Below are 20,813 nucleotides of genomic sequence, written 5' to 3'. Positions count from 1 at the left end.
TGTCTTGCATTTCTGCAATCTGCGGACTTTTCTGGCACAGTAAGTCGTGCACTCAGAGGGACAGATGAACCTCCATTAAATACCCTATTAAAACAACAACAATGGGGAAAATAAAGGTAATTAGAGCACGAAAAAAGCGTAGTTGAGGCCTGGGCTCTGACCCGGGGGGCGGGGAGCCCCAGCCGCCCAGGCGGGTCGGCTCCCTGGCCAGCCCAGTCTTGCCAACTTGGGGCTCTCTGACCCGCCTCCCTTCGCGCGCGCATTTCCGGCCAGACCTAGGGAGGCCAGACATGGCGGTGCTAAACCAGCTTCTCTTTTCTTGGGGCCGCGGTTCCCGGCGGGTAAGGCAGCGCCGAAAGGGCCGGGAGCCCTGCGTGTCCCCTGCAAGATCCCCGTCCAGGGAGCGCAGACCCGGCGTCCCGGGCGCGGGGAGGAGCGCCGTGGAGCCCCGCGGTCCCGGTGCGGGGAGCTAGGCGCGGGCGTCCTGCAGACGCGGGGCCGGGGCAGGGGGCTGTGGCTTCCCGGGACTGGGATGAAGAGGGGCGGTCACATCCAAGCTGCCCTCGGGAGAAGCCCTGGGGTACGTTTGTGCCCGTGTGGAGGGGCACGTTGAACGCCTGCGTGGTTCTCACAAGTTGCACATTCTTGTGAGTTTCCAGTGAAAGTCGGGCTTCCCTGGTGTCTCAGCTGGTGAAGAATCCGCCTGCAATGCAGGAGACCGGGGTTCGATCCCTAGCTTAGGGAGATCCCCTGGAGAAGGGAAAGGCTACCCACTCCAGTATTCTGGCAGGGAGAATTGCATGGACTATATAGTCCATGAGGTCGCAAAGAGTCCAAGTTGCATGTAAATAGAGAGAAGGGCCCTGCACACACCTGCCGGCCTGGGGACGAGGGGGAAAGGGAAGGAGGGGTGGGGAGCGGGGCCCAGAGGAAACATTGGCCTTAGCTGGAGTCCTTTTTTTTTAAACGAAGAAATTCGTTCACCTGTTTGTTGTTCAAAGATTAATACCAACCTGGCGTGCGTGAGTGCTAAATCACGTTGGACTCGTTGCGGGCCCCATGAACCGTGGCCTTCTAGGCGCCTCTGTCCAGGGAATTTTCCAGGGTCTTTCCTGAGTGGGTTGCCATTTCCTACTCCAGGGGGTTTTCCCCATCTGCGGAGCAGAACTCGCCTCTCTTTAGCCTTTGCCTCCTGGATTGGCAGGTGGATTCTTTACCTCTGCACTACACCTGGGAAGCCCATATGAACGTATTCACATAAAAAAAATAGAAAGCAAATCGAGCTGTTTAAATTTCCCTGCCTGCAGTTAATGCTGGGAGCGCTGCATCTCAGGCTGGCTTCCACAGCTTTTTCTCTCCTAATTTTGTTTGGTTTTGTCAACATCTCTCCACTAGACCGATAGTCTAAAGTGGTCAAGAGGAAACAGCTAAAGAGGGAAAGAAAGAGAAAGGAAAAAGAGACTAATGATATCCAAGACAACCCCTTTCCTCAATCAAATGAAAAGAAACCTTAGTTAGCTAAGCGAAACTAAACCTGAATTCACAATTTCCTTAGCCAAGTAGAAAAATCAGTGTGCCAATTGTGAAAAAAACTTTTTTCAGTTAGAATGAGTAGCCATGTTTTTATCTTTTTTGAAAAACATGGACAAATTTCAAATTCCAGTTCTGAACACAAGGGAATACTATGAGTCTATGACGTAAGAGAGAACTTCCTTTTAAAAAGTGAGATTTGTTCAAGGCCAGGGTGTTGTTGATAGTATTTTCTCTTACAAAGATTTGGGTTGTAGGTTGTAAAAGAAGGCTACACTGTCTGATCCCTCTTAAAGAACTCTTCATTTGGATCCTATAATGGCTCTGTAAAGTAGAGAAGTCTTCAGAGATTTTTTAAAGAACACAAATTGTTAGAATTGTAGTAATAAGGTCACACAGACCGTGTCCACGATCTTCTGATGTCATTACGCAATATAGCATGAGAGGGAGAAAATGAACTAAAAATTAATTGTAACCTGACAGTTTGAAGTTCCTTTGCTTAAGAAAAATGGAAGTTTTGAGGATGGAGGTTTGAAGGCAAGAGAGTTCCTTGTAAGTGGTGTGTCTCCCTTTCCTGGCCCACACAAGCTTCGGTGTGAATTCCTGGGTGTAGAAAAGTTTTCACATCTGTGAAGTGGCAGGTTGTTCCGGGAAACATGATTTTGTGGGCAAATACAAGTTGTTACAATTAAAGCCCCTGATTTAAATATTTTAGTTATCAAGAATCTGAGAAATGTTTCATCCCTCATATATCTATTTATGAAGTGAGCTTCCCTGGTGGCTCAGATGATAAAGAATCCACCTGCAATGCAAGCAGGCCTGGGTTCGATCCCTGGGTTGGGAAGATCCCTTGGAGAAGGGACTGGCTACCCACTCCAGTATTCTGGCCTGGAGAATTCCGTGGACAGAGGAGGCTGGCAGGTCACAGTCCGTGGGGTTCCAAAGAGATGGACATGACTGAATGACACTGTTTATGAATATGGTGATTGCAGCCATGAAATTAAAAGATGCTTACTCCTTGGAAGGAAAGTTATGACCAACCTAGATAGCATATTCAAAAGCAGAGACATGACTTTGCCAACAAAGGTCTGTCTAGTCAAGGCTATGGTTTTTCCAGTGGTCATGTATGGATGTGAGAGTTGGACTGTGAAGAAAGCTGAGCACCGAAGAATTGATGCTTTTGAACTGTGGTGTTGGAGAAGACTCTTGAGAGTCCCTTGGACTGCAAGGAAATCCAACCAGTCCATTCTAAAGGAGATCAGTCCTGCGTGTTCATTGGAAGGACTGATGCTAAAGCTGAAACTTCAGTACTTTGGCCACCTCATGCAAAGAGTTGACTCATTGGAAAAGACCCTGATGCTGGGGGTGCTTGGGGGCAGGAAGAAAAGGGAACGATAGAGGCTGAGATGGCTGAATGGCATCACCAACTCAATGGGCATGAGTTTGAATAAACTCCGGGAGTTGGTGATGGACAGGGAGGCCTGGCGTGCTGTGATTCATGGGATCGCAAAGAGTCGGACACGACTGAGCGACTGAACTAACTAACTAACCAATATTGTGCTATGGGCTACTAGGGCTCAGTTCAGTACAGCATTTAATGAGAACTAGCTCTTTGCTTGGCTATGGGAATGCAAAGGTTAAAAAAATACAAAACTTGCTCTCAAGTTGCTTTCAGTTTTACTGAGGAAAACATTCACTCATTCAGTAGTTTATCAGAAAATGCTAATTAAGTGCCTACAAAGTGTTGGGCATTCTTTGACAATCTTTACTTGGAAACTATCACTATCATCCTTGAATTAATAGCTTCTTGTATATTTTTTAAGTTATGAATAATAACTCATGATTGGACCGTCAAATAATTTAGTGGAACAAAATGAGTTTAAGAAAAGCAAAATGGAATAGAATAGAAAATACAAGAATTCATCTTATATAGTAAGGTTAAGCATACAATTTGTGGAACTTTTAAAAATTTACAGTTCTTTGATATCTCTTATGCACATTGCCATCCTTTGCCTCCTCCCTGTTTTGGGGGGCTTCTCTTGTGGCTCAGCTGGTAAAGAATCCACCTGCAATGCAGGAGACCTGGATTTGATCCCTGGGTTGGGAAGATCCCCTGGAAATTTTCCAGGGGGAACTGCTACCCACTCCAATATTCTGACCTGGAGAATTCCATGGACTGTATAGTCCATGGGGGTCACATAGAGTCAGACACAACTGAGGGACTTTCACTTTTTTTTAAAAAATAAAGAGTAATTAGTATTTTTATAAAAATGATACTGGGCCAATATGAATTCAAGTAATATATTAATAGTTAAATTAAACAAAATAATACATGTCTGCAAACTGGCCAGTCAGAAATAACCAGGGTTAATGTTTGACCAACTTCATCCCAGGCATCTGTTTGTACTGGCAAAGAGACGGCTGACTAGCCATGTTTTTGCTTGGCTGTATCACATTTGTTTTTCACATTGAATTTAATCAACATTGTTTCATTTTATTCTGATGCTGAATATTGTCAGTGAGAAGTATAAAGCCAGCTAGATTTTTTCCCCCTTGTTTATGTTTTGAGTTTTCTTTATTTTATTTTTTTCTATCCAGAAAGCCTAAGAAATCTTTCTTTACCCAACTCAAAATTTCAGAATATAGGTTTCTTGGAGGCAGGCCTAGAATAGTGCCCAGTGAAGTGATAGTAGCTTAGTCATGTCTGACTCTTTTTGACCCCATGAACTGTAGCCTGCCAGGCTCCTCTGTCCATGGAATTCTCCAGGCAACAATAGTGGAGTGAGTTGCCATTTAGCACAGAGTAAATAACTAACATCTGTTACACGACAGAATACATGTACTGTGCTGTGTGTAAGGCATATTTCATACTAGGTCCTCATCCAAAATCTGTCTGAAATACTGTATTCCAGTGGGTCATCATGAGACATCAACAGACTGTGAAAATGCAGATGTGTTATTAGAATGGACATCTGAACGAAACAGTGTGTTGCTAAAGGAGACAGGGAGGGCTTCATGAAGGAGGTGGCTCCAAGCTCACTTTTGGAATTGAGTTATATGGAGCCCCAAAGACAATCTAGATATTAATACAAGGAATTGCATGTTTCAAGAAGTGAAGGAGCATGGCCTGTTTTTAAAAAGCCAAGTGGTTTGGCACTGTGGAGTTTGTGAAGTTTTGGAGTCAGAGAGAAGTGCGTGGAGATGAGGCTGAACAGGTTGCCGAGGGCCCAAGGCATGCTGGGCTTCACTTATTTATGTGGCAGATCGAACATTTGCTATATATTAGGCACTATACTAAGCCATCCAAGCATAAGAAAGAACTGATTCTTGCTCACAAAGCTTAACAGTCTAGTAACATTATGATATAATATGGCACAAAGAAGGGGAAATGTGGAAGCAGTGATAGAATTTATTTTCTTGGGCTCCAAAATTACTGGGGACAGTGACTGTAGCCATGAAATGAAAAGATGCTTGCTCCTTGGAAGGAAGGCTGTGACAGATGTAGACGGTGTATTACAAAGCAGAGACGTTGCTTTGCTGACAGAAGACCATGTAGCCAAAGCCATGGTTATTTCCAGTAGTCATGTACTGATGTGAGATTTGGACCACAAAAAAGGCTGAGCACCAAAGAATTGATGCTTTCAAATTGTGCTGGAGAATATTCTTGAGAGTCCCTTGGACTTCGAGGAGATCAAATCAGTCCATCCTAAAGGAAATCAGACCTGAACATTCATTGGAAGGACTGAAGCTGAAGCTCCAATACTTTGGCCGCCTGATATGAAGAGCTACTCATTGGTAAGACCCTGATTCTGGGAAAGGTTGAAGCAAAAGAAGTGGGTGGCAGAGGATGAGATGGTTAGGTTGTATCACTGACTCAATGGGCATGAATCTGAGCAAACTGGGAGATGGTGGAGGACAGAGGAGCCTGGTGTGCTACAGTCCATGAGGTTGCAAAGCATCATGTAGGACTTAGCAAGTGAACAATAATCACCTTAGGGGGAACATTTGCTTGCTGAGGGCGGCTAGCTCCCAAGAGGGAGAAGGGGTTTTTGTTTTTTTTAATTAATTAATTTATTTTAATTGGAGGCTAATTACTGTACAATATTGTAGTGGTTTTTTCATACATTGACATGAATTCACCATGGGTGTACATGTGTCCCCCATCCTGAACCCCCCTCCCACCCCCCTCCCCATCCCATCCCTCAGGGTCATCCCAGTGCACCAGCCCTGAGCACCCTGTCTCATGCAAAGAAGCTGGACTGGCGATCTGTTTCACATATGGTAATATACATGTTTCAATGCTATTCTCTCAAATCATCCCACCCTCGCCTTCTCCCACAGAGTCCAAAAGTCTGTTCTTTACATCTGTGTCTCTTTCGCTATCTCGCATTTAGGGTCATCATCACCATCTTTCTAAATTCCATATATATGCATTAATATACCGTATTGGGGTTTTTCTTCCTGACTTACTTCACTCTGTATAATAGGTTCCAGTTTCATCCACCTCATTAGAACTGATTCAAATGCATTCGCTTTAATAGCTGAGTAATATTCCATTGTGTATATGTACCACAGCTTTCTTATCTGTTGGTTTGCTGATGGACATCTAGGTTGCTTCCATGTCCTGGCTATTGTAAACAGTCCTGTGATGAACATTGGGGTATCTCTTTCAATTCTGAACGTGTCTCTTTCAATTCTGGTTTCAAGAGGGAGAAGGTTTAAGAAGGACTACTCATGCCCTATTATTCTCTCAAAATTTTCTGGTCAGATAAACCATTTGTAGGGGGACAGAGTGAATAAAGGGGCAAAAGAAGCCTGGAGTTAAGGAGGGAAGACATCTTCCCTCCTGGGGGGAAGTGAAGCATCAGGACTGGGGAAGAAGACATTCCCACTCACAGTGGGAGAAGTGTAGAGTTTTTAGGTGTATCATTTTGGAGTTTTACATTTAAACTAGAACCTGAAGGATCAGTGGAAGTTAGCCAGGGGAAGGAATAAGAGTAAGAAAGTTCTAGGCAGCAGAGTGACCTTTGTGAAGACCCAGACTAGAGTTATAGGTCCCAAGTAAGGAGGCGGGTTGTGAGAGACAGGCGGGGGAGGCCTGTGAGCCCCAGGAAGGAGTCAGAGCTTTGTCCTGAAAGCCTGAGAGCAGGGTGAGAATGGAGGAAACTTGGGCAAGACTCTCTCTGGATAAGAGACCGTGGTGGCCTCAACCGGGGAATGGCCGTACATGAGAGGCCTGAAGTCTGGTGATATTCAAGTGGTAACTGGAGAGTCCTTGCTGCTTGGTCCATGGTAGGAGGTGAGAAAGGAAGACTGGGCCAGGCTGAGGAGGCAAATGGCACCATCAGAAGTGGAAGCAGGAAAGTAATGTCATCAGGTGGGACTTGAGATAGGGATCCTACAGTATAAGTAAAAGTGACAGGGGTCTGACCTAAGGGCAGTTTTTGTTGCTATTTAGGACTAAAATGAACTCAGTGGATTGGGTGCGTGGTGTGAGATGAAGTCCAAATTTCTATCATTGGCCCCTGAGCTAAGGAAAATGTTCCTCTCTGAGAGAATTTACAAGAAGAGCCAGAGAGAAGAGAGGGGTAAATGATGTATCTGGAAAATGTTAAGTGGCCTCTCAGTTCATTTCAGTTGCCCAGTCGTGTTTGACTCTTTGCGACCCCATGAACCACAGCATGCCAGGCCTCCCTGTCCATCACCAACTCCCAGAGTTTACCCAAACCCAAGTCCATTGAGTCGGTGATGCCATCCAACCATCTCCTCCTCTGTTGTCCCCTTCTCCTTCTACCCTCAATCTTTCCCATTATCAGGGTCTTTTCAAATGAGTCAGCGTTTTGCATCAGGTGGCCCAAGTATTGGAGTTTCAGCTTCAGCTTCAGTCCTTCCAATGAACACCCAGGACTGACCTCCTTTAGGATGGACTGGTTGTATCTCCTTGCAGTCCAAGGGACTCTCAAGAGTCTTCTCCAACACTAGTTCAAAACCATCAATTCTTCGGCGCTCAGCTTTCTTTATAGTCCACATCCATACATGACCACTGGAAAAACCATAGCCTTGACTAGACGGACCTTTGTTCACAAAGTAATGTCTCTGCATTTTAATATGTTGTCTAAGTTGATCATAACTTTCCTTCCAAGGAGAAGCATCTTTTAATTTCATGGCTGCAATCACCATCTGCAGTGATTTTGGAGCCCAGAAAAGTAAAGTCTGATACTGTTTCCACTGTTTCCCCATCTATTTCCCATGAAGTTATGGGACCGGATGCCATGATCTTAGTTTTCTGAATGTTGAGCTTTAAACCAACTTTTTCACTCTCCTCTTTGACTTTCATCAAGAGGCTCTTTAGTTCTTCTTCACTTTCTGCCGTAAGGGTGGCCTCTAGGACTTCTAAACTGGTATGCAGGTGATTTGATTAAGTTGTAGAGGTGGTGGGGAGAATGATAAGTCTGTCAGGAGTGTTAACGAAGGCCTTAGCCTTTGAATGATGCATGTTGAGTGTTGGTGGAGATCCATTTGTGTAAAGATAGAGAGGTGGACACAGTTGGTATTTGGGGAACCCTGACTATTTTGTTTATCTGAGTATAAATTTTAAAGAGGGGAAAGCAAAGGGAGATAAGGCTGGATAGATGGAGAAGAGCCAGGTCATGATGACTTGCTGTGCTGGGTGAAGCTGAGGAATCTGAACTTTATTCAGGGAATCCCAAAGAGAGAAGTGCTACAAGCAGGTTTGCAGTACTCTGGAGAGCAGTATCGCAGATGTGCTGGGTAAAGGGGGACTGGAGGGCAGAGACCACCTAAGAGATGATGTAGCACTGACCCTTAGTATTTGTGAATGGTGGAAGATAGGAGTCTTTGAAGTCAGACAGTAAGCAGAGAGGAAGGATACTGACTAGGGAGGTAGAATACGGGCAATTAGAAGGCATTTCATTAATACTTGGCAACCCTTAGTTTTGTTTTGTTTTTTTTTTTTTTAGTTTTATTTGTTTATGGCTGCACTGGATCTTCATTGCTGAATGCAGGCTTTCTCTAGTTGCAGAGAGCAGGGGCTACTCCTTGTTAAGGTGCTCAGGCTTCTCCTTGCAGTGGCTTCTCTTGTTACAGAGCACCAGTTCTAGGGTGCATGGGAGTCAGTAGCTGCAGCACATGGGCTCAGGAGTTGTGGCTCCTGGGCTCCAGAGCACAGCCTCAATAGTCGTGGCGCATGGGTTTAGCTGCTCCCTGGCATGTGGGATCTTCATGGGCCAGGGATTGAAGCTGTGTCTCCTGCATTGGCAGGCAGACTCTTTACCACTGAGCCACCAGGGAAACCCAGCCCTAGCCCTTAGTTTGTAAAGAAAATTCCAGGTGGAAAATAGTCAGCAAACTTAACTGTCCTATATTCTCTTCCTAAAATGATAACTTACTTTGACAGTAGAAATGCCTGGGTAAGTTAAGTAAGTTAAGAGTAAGGGGACGACTGTACTGTGATCCCTTCCAGAATGGGAAAACTCCCGTGCTATCTTGCATCAAAAGCTGTGATAGAACTGTAGGCTTTCACAATTTGTGAAATGATGTTGCCATTCACCTTTAGCCCTGATTTATTTTGCTTATGCTTTAAAATTATATTTTTAACTCCAGATTAGATATCTCCACCTGAATATTCCACAGGCATGCCAGGTGAAACATTTCTGATACAGAACTGGTTATTTTCAATTCTCCAACTTGAGTCTTCTCAGATCAACTGAGTCATTTCAGTTACTATTTATACTATTTAAACTCTGTCATCTTCAGCTCTCCCCTTCTTGCTTCCCATTTCCAGTTGGCTGGCTTCTGAGTTCAGGCTAACCAACGTGTTAAATGTGTGGGAAGTGTTGTCTTGCCTTGATTTCTGCTGTCCTCATTGTTTCTCACCCAGACTAATGACTTTTGTCTGACTCATCCCCACTTCCTTCTAGTTCACCGTTAAATCTTATTCTTTCTAAAACACAAAGGCAACGCACAAAGTAGCTTCAGATACTGAGATGAAGGTGGGAGAAGCAGAAAATTTTGGTCCACCAAATAGCCTTGATTAAAGAGAGAGCCCTCTTTGTCTTCTTTTAGTGATATGGATCAAGGTGTGCTGAGGTTGGACTTTAAGGCAAGAGGAAATAGTAATTCACTGCATCTTCTTTTTCTGGGACCTTCTCACCCACAAGTAATTTTATTTGTTGACTTCCCACTCCTCCTATGGTGGCGTTCAGTCAAGGTCGTCATCTCTTGCCTGGCCAGCTACAAAACATTACACCTACTTTCCCTGCTTTCCATTTTGCCTCCTACATTTTCTTCTCAATTTAGTAACCAGAACAAATGTCTACAAACCTAAGGCAGCTCATGACAGTCCTGTGCTCAAAACTTTGGAAAGTTTCCCACACAACTTGAGTAAGAATGTCAGTCCGTGTCGTGGCTGACTCAGCCTTTGTGATCCCGTCCTCTATGCCTCACTGACTTCACCTCTCTCCCTCTTTCTCCTTCCTCCATCTTCTTCAGCCATGCTGGCCCTCTGACTCTTCATGTGCTCGGTAGGCTTCCTTCTCAGGGGCTTTGCCTTTAGCTTTTCCTCTGCCTGAAAGAACCATGTGACTCATCCCCTCACTCCCTTTGGGTCTTTGTTCAGATGTCACTGCAGTGAGACCTTTGCTGACCACTCTATTTAAAATAGCAACACTCTACCCATATTCTATGCCTTATTTTTTTCCCACAGCAACACATTAGCTTTTTCTATACTATATATTTCACTTAATTTATCTGCCCTCGTCCCAAAGATAATCTCTCTGTGGATGGAATAGTGTATCTGTTTTGCTCACCACTATATTGCCATTGGTTGGAAGAGTGTCTTGGGTATAGCATATGCTCAGTAAAAACTTGCTAAAAATAAAATGAGTTAACAGTATACCTAGTTATAATATCATATTTGTCTCTAGTACTTTTTCATAGAAGCAAATTCCCAAATCAAAACAAATCTCTTTCAAGCGCAGGGTTTATATTTCTTGGTTCAAAAAAGTTAGTCATATTAGTTTTGGCTAATGTGATAGGGATCAACAGGAGATGACTTGAATGAGAGGCAAGCAGGAGTGAAAACTCCACTTGAAAATTTCAAAGTGCCTATTAACTTATCTCTTTGATTTCATCTTCCTTGATTGCATAGTGTGGGTGAAACATCTATTTAGTCTACATCTAATTGCATACAGATAAGAACTGTAATAAAAATTAGCAAGTACACCCTGTAACACAGAGCAGCTACTTTTTCAAGGACTGATGTTCATCACTATGGGACATATCATCACTCAAAAATGTAATTTTTGTTTTGTAACTGGTAACAACCACATAATTCAGCCTAGCCACTGAAGCTTGGAGTCAGCTAACTCTCTTTTATATTTGCTTAGCCTTACCTTCATGTTGCTGTGGCAATGAGATCTGTGTTCTGCAGAAGATTAGAATATCAGAGGCCTCTGTACAGTGCCCGGTTTAAGAGAAGGAGCAGGTAGAGGTGCTCAAGCAAACCACACAGGTGTGGAGTTTGAGTTTAATAAAGCCTGTGGCAAGAATGGAATGGGTAGAATTTGGGCTCTTCAATTTTGTTAAAGTTTTTAGTATCCTGACACTATTGGCATTAGCAGGTGGGATGATCTCTTTATTCTGCAGGAAATAATGTTCTGTCTGCCCCTTATATTTCCAGACACTATGAACCATGTCAATTATGCGGAAGTGACAGTAGGGTCTGGGCACTGAAAAGAATGCATGCATGTCACAGGCTTATGCCTTCTAGCAACTGGATAAAATAAATTCCAAAGTAGTTATTGTAGGCTTACTCTGTTTGTGCGCTATATGAATTCCTTTAGAAATGCAAAAGTGTGCACTTTCAAAGTTGCTTGACAAATAAGATTGTTTGGTCTTCACGAAATTGACATTTAAAGAATTACTTATTTCTGATTGGAGGATAATCGCTTACTGTACTGTGTTGGTTTCTGCCGTACATCAACATGAATCTACTTTAGCTGACATGAGTGTTGCTGCACCTGCTTTCTTTTGATTTCTGTTTGTATGGAATATCTTTTTCTAGCCCTTCGCTTTCAGTCTGTATTTGTGCTTAGGTCTAAAGTGGATCTCTTGTAGATAGCATATATAGGGGTCTTGTTTTTTGTATCCATTTAGCTAGTCTGTGTCTTTTGGTTGTAGCATTTAGTCCATTTACGTTTAAGATAATTATTGTTATGTCTGTGCTCCCCTGGTGAATGAGCAGTAATGAATCTGCCTGCAGTGCAAGAGATGCAGGAGACATAGGTTTGGTCCCTGGGTCGGGAGGATCCCCTGTAAGGAGGGCATGGGGACCCACTCTAGTGTTCTTGCCTGGAGAATCCCATAGATAGCGAACCTGGCAGGCTATAGTCCACAGGGCTGCAAAGAGTCAGACATGACTGAAGTGACTGAGCATGCACACCCATGATCCTATTACCATTTACTGTATTGTATTATTTGTTTTTGTAGACCTTTTCTTTCTCTTGTATTTCCTGTCTAGAAAAGTTCCTTGAGCATTTGCTGTAACGTTGGTTTGGTGGTGCTGAATTTTCTTAACTTTGGCTTGGCTGTAAAGCTTTTGCTTTCTCCTTCAAATCTGAATGAGATCCTTGCTAAAAAGAGTAATCTTGGTTGTAGGTTTTTTTTCCTTTTATCACTTGAAGTATAGCCTCCCATTCCCTTCTAGCCTGCAGAGTTTCTGTTGAAAAATCAACTGTTAGCCTTAGGAGGATCCCCTTGTAAGTTATTTGTGGCTTCTCCCTTGCTGCTTTTAGTACTTGTTCTTTGTATTTAATTTTCATTAGTTCAATTAATATGTGTCTTGGGTTTTTCTCCTTGGGTTTAGCCTGTATGGGCTCTCTTGGTAGGAGAGAGCCTACCTAGCCTACCTGTCTTGGTAGGCTAGTTCATTTCCAATGTTAGGGAAGTTTTCAACTCTAATCTCAAATATTTTTTTCATGCCTTTTCTTTTCTTCTTCTTCTTCTGGAACCCCTATGATTCGAATGTTGGTCCACTTAATGTTGTCCCAGATATCTCTGAGACTTCCTCATTTCTTTTTATTCTTTTCCCTTTATTCTGCTTTGCTTCATTGATTTTTACCGTTCTACTTTCTGATTCACTTGTCTGTTCTTCTGCCTCAGTTATTCTGCTGTTGGTTCCTGCTCTCAGTTATTGTGTTGTTCATTGCTGATTGTCTATTCTTTAATTCTTCTAGGTCCTCTTTAACTTTGTCTCGTATCTTCTCAATCCCTGCCTCGAGTCTGTTTATCTGTGCCTTCATTTTATTTCCAAGATTTTGGATCATCTTTACTTTCATTACTCTGAATTCTTTTTCAGGTAAGCTGTTTATTTCCTCCTCATTTGTTTGGCCTTGTTTTTCTGTTTTTGTTTTTACCATGGCCCTTAAATTTGCTGCATGTTTCTGTCTTTTTATTTTATTTAACTTACTGAGTTTGGAGTCTCCTTTCTGCCTGGTGGTAGGTCATAGTTCATCTCAGTTGTGAAATCTGCCCCTTGTGGGTGGAGTTGGACCAGTGCCTTATGAAAGTCTGTTGGTTGGGGGAATGTGTGTCTGTGTTCTGGTGCATGGAGCTGGATCTTGTCTCTCTGAAGGGTAGTGCCATTTCCAGTCGTGTTTTTTGGGTGTCTGTGCCTTGGTGCGGCTTTGGGCAGCCTTTCTGCTCATGAACAAAGTTGCGTTCCTGTTTTGCTAAAGTACTGGCATGACACAGGCTTGCTAGCTTTTGGGTGGGCTTGGTCTTAGTGTTGAGATGGGAGGCCTTTGGCAGAGTGCTCACGATTAATGTTCCATGAAGTTGGGAGTTCTCTGGTGGTCCCAGGTCCTAGACTCGGGTCTCCCACCTCGGGGGCTCAGGCTCGACCCCTAACTGTAGCAGCAAGACTTCATAGGCCATGTGGGACAAAACTCCAAGACTAATGGTGAAAGCAACACTCAGTAGCCAGTAACACCCAAAGAAACTCGCACACTTATAAAAAGAAGAGAGAAAACAGAGAAAAGGATAAAAACTAGAGTCAAAACAGAAGAGAGCAATCAAGCTAATAAACAAGCCCCTAAGTGAAAATGTGTAGTAAAAACATGACTAGCAAAAATGCAAAATGAAAGCATGGGGGAAAATGCAATATAACTACATAGTACCCTCAAAACAGGAAAAAAATGAAATGAATTAAAAAAAAAATAAGATGTTTTAAAACTGGAAAAAGTAGGTTAAAAAGTGAAAGTTAAGGGAATAATAAAGAAAGGACAACATAAGAACGTATGAGAAAAAAGAGAGAAATATATGGAGAGTGGCAGTATGAAGAATATCCTTGTGATTCCTTCATTTTCCTCTGCCCACAGTTTTCTTCAGTCAATCTCCCTGCTCAGAAAGTCATCCAATATTTGTAGGAAGGTCTCTGGACTTGTTGTGGGCAGTGTTGAGTCAACTCAGACTCAGGTGTTGCTCCACCTTTTGTGTGCATGTGTGCTAATCAGGGTAAATTGGATGTGGTCAAATAGGAGATGGCAAGAGTGAACATCAGTATTTTAGGTATCAGTGAACAAAATGGACAGGAATGGGAGAATTTTAATTAATTTTAATTCAAGTGACCATTATATCTACTACTGTGGGCAAGAATCTTACAAGGAATGGAGTAGCCATCATAGTCAACAAAAGAGTACTTGAATGCAATCTCAAAAATGACAGAATGATCTCAGTTTGTTTCCAAGGCAAACCATTCAACGTCACAGTAAATCAAGTCTATGCCCCAGCCAATAATGCCGAAGAAGCTGAAGTTGAATGGTTCTTTGAAGACCTACAAGATCTCCTAGAACTAATACACACACACACACACACACACACACACACACACACACAAAAGATGTCCTTTTCATCAAGGGGACTAGGATACAAAAGTAGAAGGTAAAGAGATACCTGGAATAACAGGCAAATTTGCCCTTGGAGTGCAAAATGAAGCAGGGCATGGCTAACAGAGTTTTGCCAAGAAAACAGACTTGTCATAGTAAACACCCCTTTCCAACGACACAAGAGACAACTCTTCACATAGACATCACCAGATGGTCAATACCAAAATCAGATTGATTATGTTCTTTGTAGCGGTAGATGGAGAAGCCCTATAGAGTCAGCAAAACAAGACCTGGAGCTGACTGTGGCTCAGATCATCAGCTCCTTATTGTAAAATTCAGACTCAATTTGAAGAAAGTAGGGAAAGCCATTCAGTTCAGTTCAGTTCAGTTCAGTCACTCAGTCGTGTCCGACTCTTTGCAACCCCATGAATCACAGCACGCCAGGCCTCCCTGTCCATCACCAACTCCTGGAGTTCACTCAAACTCACGTCCTCGAGTCTGTGATGCCATCCAGCCATCTCATCCTCTGTCGTCCCCTTTTCCTCCTGCCCCCAATCCCTCCCAGCATCAGAGTCTTTTCCAATGAGTCAGCTCTTCGCATGAGGTGGCCAAAGTACTGGAAAGCCATTAGGACATTCAAATTGCTTATGATTATACAGTGGAGGTGACGAATAGATTCAGGGGACTAGATCTGGTAGACAGAATGGCTGAAGAACTATGGACAGAGGTTTGTAACATTGTACAGGAGGTGATGACCAAAACCATCCCCCCAAAAAAGAAATGCAAGAAGGCAAAGTGGTTGTTTGAGAAGGCCTTAACAAATAGCTGAGGAAAAAGAGAAGTGAGAGGCAAAGGAGAAAGGAAAATATATATCCAAGTGAATGCAGAATTCCAGAGAATAACAAGGAGAGATAAGAAGTCCTTCAAGGCTTTGTCAACATGAAACTAAAGGAAATATAATGACCAGCTTGGAAGATGACCAGATCTGCACATTTTTATTTATCCTTTATACACATTTTCAAATTTTATCCTTCAGTAACTTTTCCCCCCTGGTTTAAAAATCAAATCATATTAATATTTATTGAATAAAATTTGAAATTACTCAAAATCAACCAACCTAACAAAAAGAACAAATAGTCTTCTATTATGCCATTACCTAGTCATACATAATGACTGTGAAAGGTAATGAATGAAGTCAGATACATCTTAGATTTGAATCTTTACTACTTTCATTATTTGCCTCTAAAAGTTAGTTACTTGACCTACCTGTTTGCTTCAGTTTTCTCATCTATAAAATTGGAGTAACAGTGTTGTTGTTGCTTTTGTCCCGTAAGTTGTCTCCAACTCTTTGTGACCCCATGGACTGCAGCATGCCAAGCTGCTCTGTCCTCAACTATCCCCTGGAATTTGCTCAAATTCATGGCCATTGAGTTGGTGATGCTATCTAACCATCTCATCCTCAGTTGCCCACATCTCCTTTTGCCTTCAGTCTTTCCAGGATCAAGGCTTTTCTAATCTCTTTACATCAGGTGGCCAAAGTATTTGAGCTTCAGCTTAAGCATCAGTCCTTCCAATAAATATTCATGGTTGATTTCCTTTAGGATTGACTAGTTTGATCTCCTTGCAGTCCAAGAGATTCTCAAGAGCCTTCTCTAGAACCACAATTCAAAAGCATCAGTTCTTTGACTCTCAGCTTTCTTTATGGTCCAACTGTCACATTCATACATGACTACTGGACAAACCGTAGCTTTGACTATATGAACCTTTGTCAGCAAAGTAATGTCTCTGCTTTTTAATATACTGTCTAGGTTTGGCATAACTTCCATTCCAAAGAGCAAGTGTCTTTTAATTTCATGGCTGCAGTCACTATCCCTGGTGATTTTGGAGCCCAAGAAAATAAAATCTGTCATTGCATCCACTTTTTCTCCTTGTATTTGCCATGAAGTGATGGGACTGGAAGCCATGATCTTAGTTTTTTTTAATGTTGAGTTTCAAGCCAGCTTTTCACTCTCCTCTTTCACCCTTATCAAGAGGCTCTTCAGTTCCTCTTTTTATAGTGTTACGGTCCGCATATCTCAGGTTGTTGTAATCTCTCCTGGAGATCTTGATTCCAGCTTGTGATTCATCCAGCCTGGCATTCTCATGATGTACTCTGCATAGATTTAAATATGTAGAGTGACAATATTCAGCCTTGTCATACTCCTTTCTCCATTGAACCAGTGGAGAACTCCATGAACAAGTCAGTTGTTTCATACCCAGTTCTAACTATAGCTTCTTGACCCACATACAGTTTTCTCAGGGGTCAGGTAAGGTAGTTGGTACTCCCATCTCTTTAAGAATTTTCTACAGTTTGTTGTGATCCAGTCCATCCTTTCGCATAGTCAATGAAGCAGATGTTTTTCTGGAATTCCCTTGCTTTCTCCATAATCCAACAAATATTGTCAATTTGATCTCTGGTTCCTCTGCCATTCTAAACCAGCTTGTACATCTGGAAGTTCTTGGTTCACGTACTGCTGAAGCCTAGCTTGAAGGATTTTTAACCTTAACCTTACTAACATGTGAAATTAGTGAAACTGTACAATAGTTTGAACATTCTTTGGCATTGCCCTTCTTTGGGATTGCAATGAGAACTGACCTTTTCCAGCTGTGTGGCTACTGCTGAGTTTTCCAAGTTCACTGACATACTGAATGCAGCACTTTAGCTGCATCATCTTTTAGGATTTGAAATCACTCAGCTGGAATTCCATTACCTCCACTAGCTTTGTTCATAGTAATGCTTCCTAAGGCCAACTTGACTTCACATTCTAGGATGTATGACTCTAGGTGAATGACCACACCATCATGGTTATCTGGGTCATTAAGACCTTTTTAGTATAATTCTTTTTTCTGTATTCTTTCCACTTCTTAATCTCTTCTGCTTCTGTTAGGTCCTTGCTGTTTCTGTCCTTTATCATGATCATCCATGCATGAAATGTACCTTTGATATCTGCAATTTTCTTGAAGAGATCTCTAGTCTTTCCCACTCTATTGTGACAATACAGTTTACCTTATAGGGTTGTAGAAAGTCCTAATTAGACCTGGCACTTGGCAAATATCAAATCCACTACTTACTGTTGTTATTTCCTTCCAGTCATTTTTCTAAGCATGTATTTTTATTTATAGTTCAGAACATCCTGTATATTTCTCTCTCTTATTTTTTACATCATATTATAAGCATTTTCTTATTCAATTTCTACTTGTGAATAGCCTTATCCTAAGTTATTGATTATACAGTGGAAGTGAGAAATAGATTTAAGGGCCTAGATCTGATAGATAGAGGGCCTGATGAACTATGGACAGAGGTTCGTGACATTGTACAGGAGACAGGGATCAAGACCATCCCCATGGAAAAGAAATGCAAAAAAGCAAAATGGCTGTCTGGGGAGGCCTTACAAATAGCTGTGAAAAGAAGAGAAGCAAAAAGCAAAAGAGAAAAGGAAAGATATAAGCATCTGAATGCAGAGTTCCAAAGAATAGCAAGAAGAGATAAGAAAGCCTTCCTCAGTGATCAATGCAAAGAAATAGAGGAAAACAACAGAATGGGAAAGACTAGAGATCTCTTCAAGAAAATTAGAGATACCAAGGGGACATTTCATGCAAAGATGGGCTCGATAAAGGACAGAAATGGTATGGACCTAACAGAAGCAGAAGATATTAAGAAGAGGTGGCAAGAATACACAGAAGAACTGTACAAAAAAGAGCTTCATGACCCAGATAATCATGATGGTGTGATCACTGACCTAGAGCCAGACATCCTGGAATGTGAAGTCAAGTGGGCCTTAGAAAGCATCACTATGAACAAAGCTAGCGGAAGTGATGGAACTCCAGTTGAGCTATTCCAAATCCTGAAAGATGATGCTGTGAAAGTGCTGCACTGAATATGCCAGCAAATTTGGAAAACTCAGCAGTGGCCACAGGACTGGAAAAGGTCAGTTTTCATTCCAATCCCAAAGAAAGGCAATGCCAAAGAACGCTCAAACTACCGCACAATTGCTCTCATCTCACATGCTAGTAAAGTAATGCTCAAAATTCTCCAAGCCAGGCTTCAGCAGTATGTGAACCATGAACTTCCAGATGTTCAAGCTGGTTTTAGAAAAGGGAGAGGAAACAGAGATCAAATGCCAACATCCGCTGGATCATGGAAAAAGCAAGAGAGTTCCAGAAAAACATCTATTTCTGCTTTATTGACTATGCCAAAGCCTTTGACTGTGTGGATCACAATAAACTGTGGAAAATTCTGAAAGAGATGGGAATACCAGACCACCTGACCTGCCTCTTGAAAAATCTGTATGCAGGTCAAGAAGCAATAGTTAGAACTGGACATGGAACAACAGACTGGTTCCAAATAGGAAAAGGAGTATGTCAAGGCTGTATATTATCACCCTGCTTATTTAACTTATATGCAGAGTACATCATGAGAAATGCTGGACGGGAAGAAACACATGCTGGAATCAAGATTGCCAGGAGAAATATCAATAACCTTAGATATGCAGATGACACCACCCTTATGGCAGAAAGTGAAGAGGAACTAAAAAGCTTCTTGATGAAGGTGAAAGTGGAGAGTGAAAAAGTTGGCTTAAAGCCCACATTCAGAAAATGAAGATCATGGCATCCAGTCCCATCACTTCATGGGAAATAGATGGGGAAACAGTGGACACAGTGTCAGACTTTATTTTTCTGGGCTCCAAAATCACTGCAGATGGTGACTGCAGCCATGAATTAAAAGACGCTTACTCCTTGGAAGGAAAGTTATGACCAACCTAGATAGCATATTCAAAAGCAGAGACATGACTTTGCCAACAAAGGTTCGTCTAGTCAAGGCTATGGTTTTTCCTGTGGTCATGTATGGATGTGAGAGTTGGACTGTGAAGAATGCTGAGCACTGAAGAATTGATGCTTTTGAACTGTGGTGTTGGAGAAGACTCTCGAGAGTCCCTTGGACTGCAAGGAGATGCAACCAATCCATTCTGAAGGAGATCAGCCCTGGGATTTCTTTGGAAGGAATGATGCTAAAGCTGAAACTCCAGTACTTTGGCCACCTCATGTGAAGAGTTGACTCATTGGAAAAGACTCTGATGCTGGGAGGGATTGGGGACAGGAGGAGAAGGGGACGACAGAGGATGAGATGGCTGGATGGCATCACTGACTCAATGGATGTTGGTCTGAGTGAACTCCGGGAGTTGGTGATGGACAGGAAGGCCTGGCGTGCTGTGATTCATGGGGTCGCGAAGAGTCGGACACGACTGAGCGACTGAACTGAAGTTATTGACTTCTGTTTCCTTACAGTAAATTTCTAGATATCTCAAGACAAATAATGACAGCCCATTTAATGTATAAGAATGCTCTAGTGGGAAATTATATATTCTGAAGTTTTAATCTTACAACCGTGACCTGATGGGAAATATCAGATACCCGAATAGTGTGATTATTAAACTCAGTAGTATCTCAGTGAATATAAAGAGACAACATGCAAGGTTTTATAATCTTGGTTTTGCAACTTGGGCAACATGTTTATCTTCTCTGGGCCCCTCCTGTACAATGGGGTAAAATTAGCACCTATTTCATGGGGTGGTGACAATTAGTTTCTAATCCTGATACGTGGTAAACACTTAATGAATATGTTAGCTCTTTATTTGTTTCTGTGTTTAACACTTAAAAGTTTGTTTTCATAATTAAAAATGAGAGAATAGCAGTGTTTTCGATAAGTAATATGAGGGTAAGCTGTAAAATACGAGATAAGGCAGTCCAAATACTTTTTTAGTTGAAAATGGTTTTATAGTTTCCCCCATTTTAATTATAACAATTAGTTTTTTTCCTATTTTAAATTTATTATTCAAAGACAACATGAGAAGAGGCATTTGATTTGATAAACCTTATAAAGGATTTTTATAGTGTTCTTAAGTGATTCAAAAGATGGAATGTGATTTTTTCCAAGTTGTTCTTGTTAAAAGACAAACATGCTTTAAGCTTTTTAAAGTTAAATTTAAGCTAAACACATGAACTAACAATGCCAGCATTTATAGAGTGTTTTCTATGTGCTATCCAATTTCCTAAGTATATTATTTATATTGTCTTGTGAAAACCTTATAATGACCGTGAGGAAGGTTCCGTCATTATTTCCAATTATAGAAGAAATTGAGGCAAATGGAGATTAAATAACTTGCTGAAGGTTGTATGACTAGGGAGAAAGTTCTCTCCTAGTCTAGCCCCAAAGCCCTTGCTATAAACCATTCTACTAAGCTACTTAACATTCCAACAGAAAAAGTACAAAAATTGGTTAAATACAGTACCAATATGTTTACAGTGTTTGTGTTAATCCACGAATTTGACCAATATTAA

At 41.9% G+C, this 20,813-nt stretch overlaps 1 protein-coding gene across 2 annotated transcripts in view; it reads left to right on the top strand.

Moving 5' to 3' along the window:
- The first annotated feature begins 256 nt into the window (after positions 1 to 256).
- Positions 257 to 20,813, top strand: part of DECR1 (2,4-dienoyl-CoA reductase 1) — a 43,534-nt gene continuing 22,977 nt past the window's right edge. Inside the window, exons 1-2 of one of the 2 annotated variants that reach the window (XM_070802933.1) lie at positions 257 to 341; positions 5,737 to 5,811. In XM_070802933.1, coding sequence (XP_070659034.1) covers positions 291 to 341; positions 5,737 to 5,811 — 126 coding nt within the window. In that variant the 5' untranslated portion in view covers positions 257 to 290. Of the gene's footprint in view, positions 342 to 928; positions 5,326 to 5,736; positions 5,812 to 20,813 lie in introns of those variants that run through there. The other variant, XM_070802934.1, reaches the window with a different exon arrangement.

Source organism: Bos indicus, chromosome 14 (assembly GCF_029378745.1).
Source record: "Bos indicus isolate NIAB-ARS_2022 breed Sahiwal x Tharparkar chromosome 14, NIAB-ARS_B.indTharparkar_mat_pri_1.0, whole genome shotgun sequence".
Lineage (NCBI taxonomy): Eukaryota > Metazoa > Chordata > Mammalia > Artiodactyla > Bovidae > Bos > Bos indicus.
The sequence above is the reverse complement of the archived record's forward strand: the minus strand, read 5'-3'. Positions and strand labels throughout refer to the sequence as shown.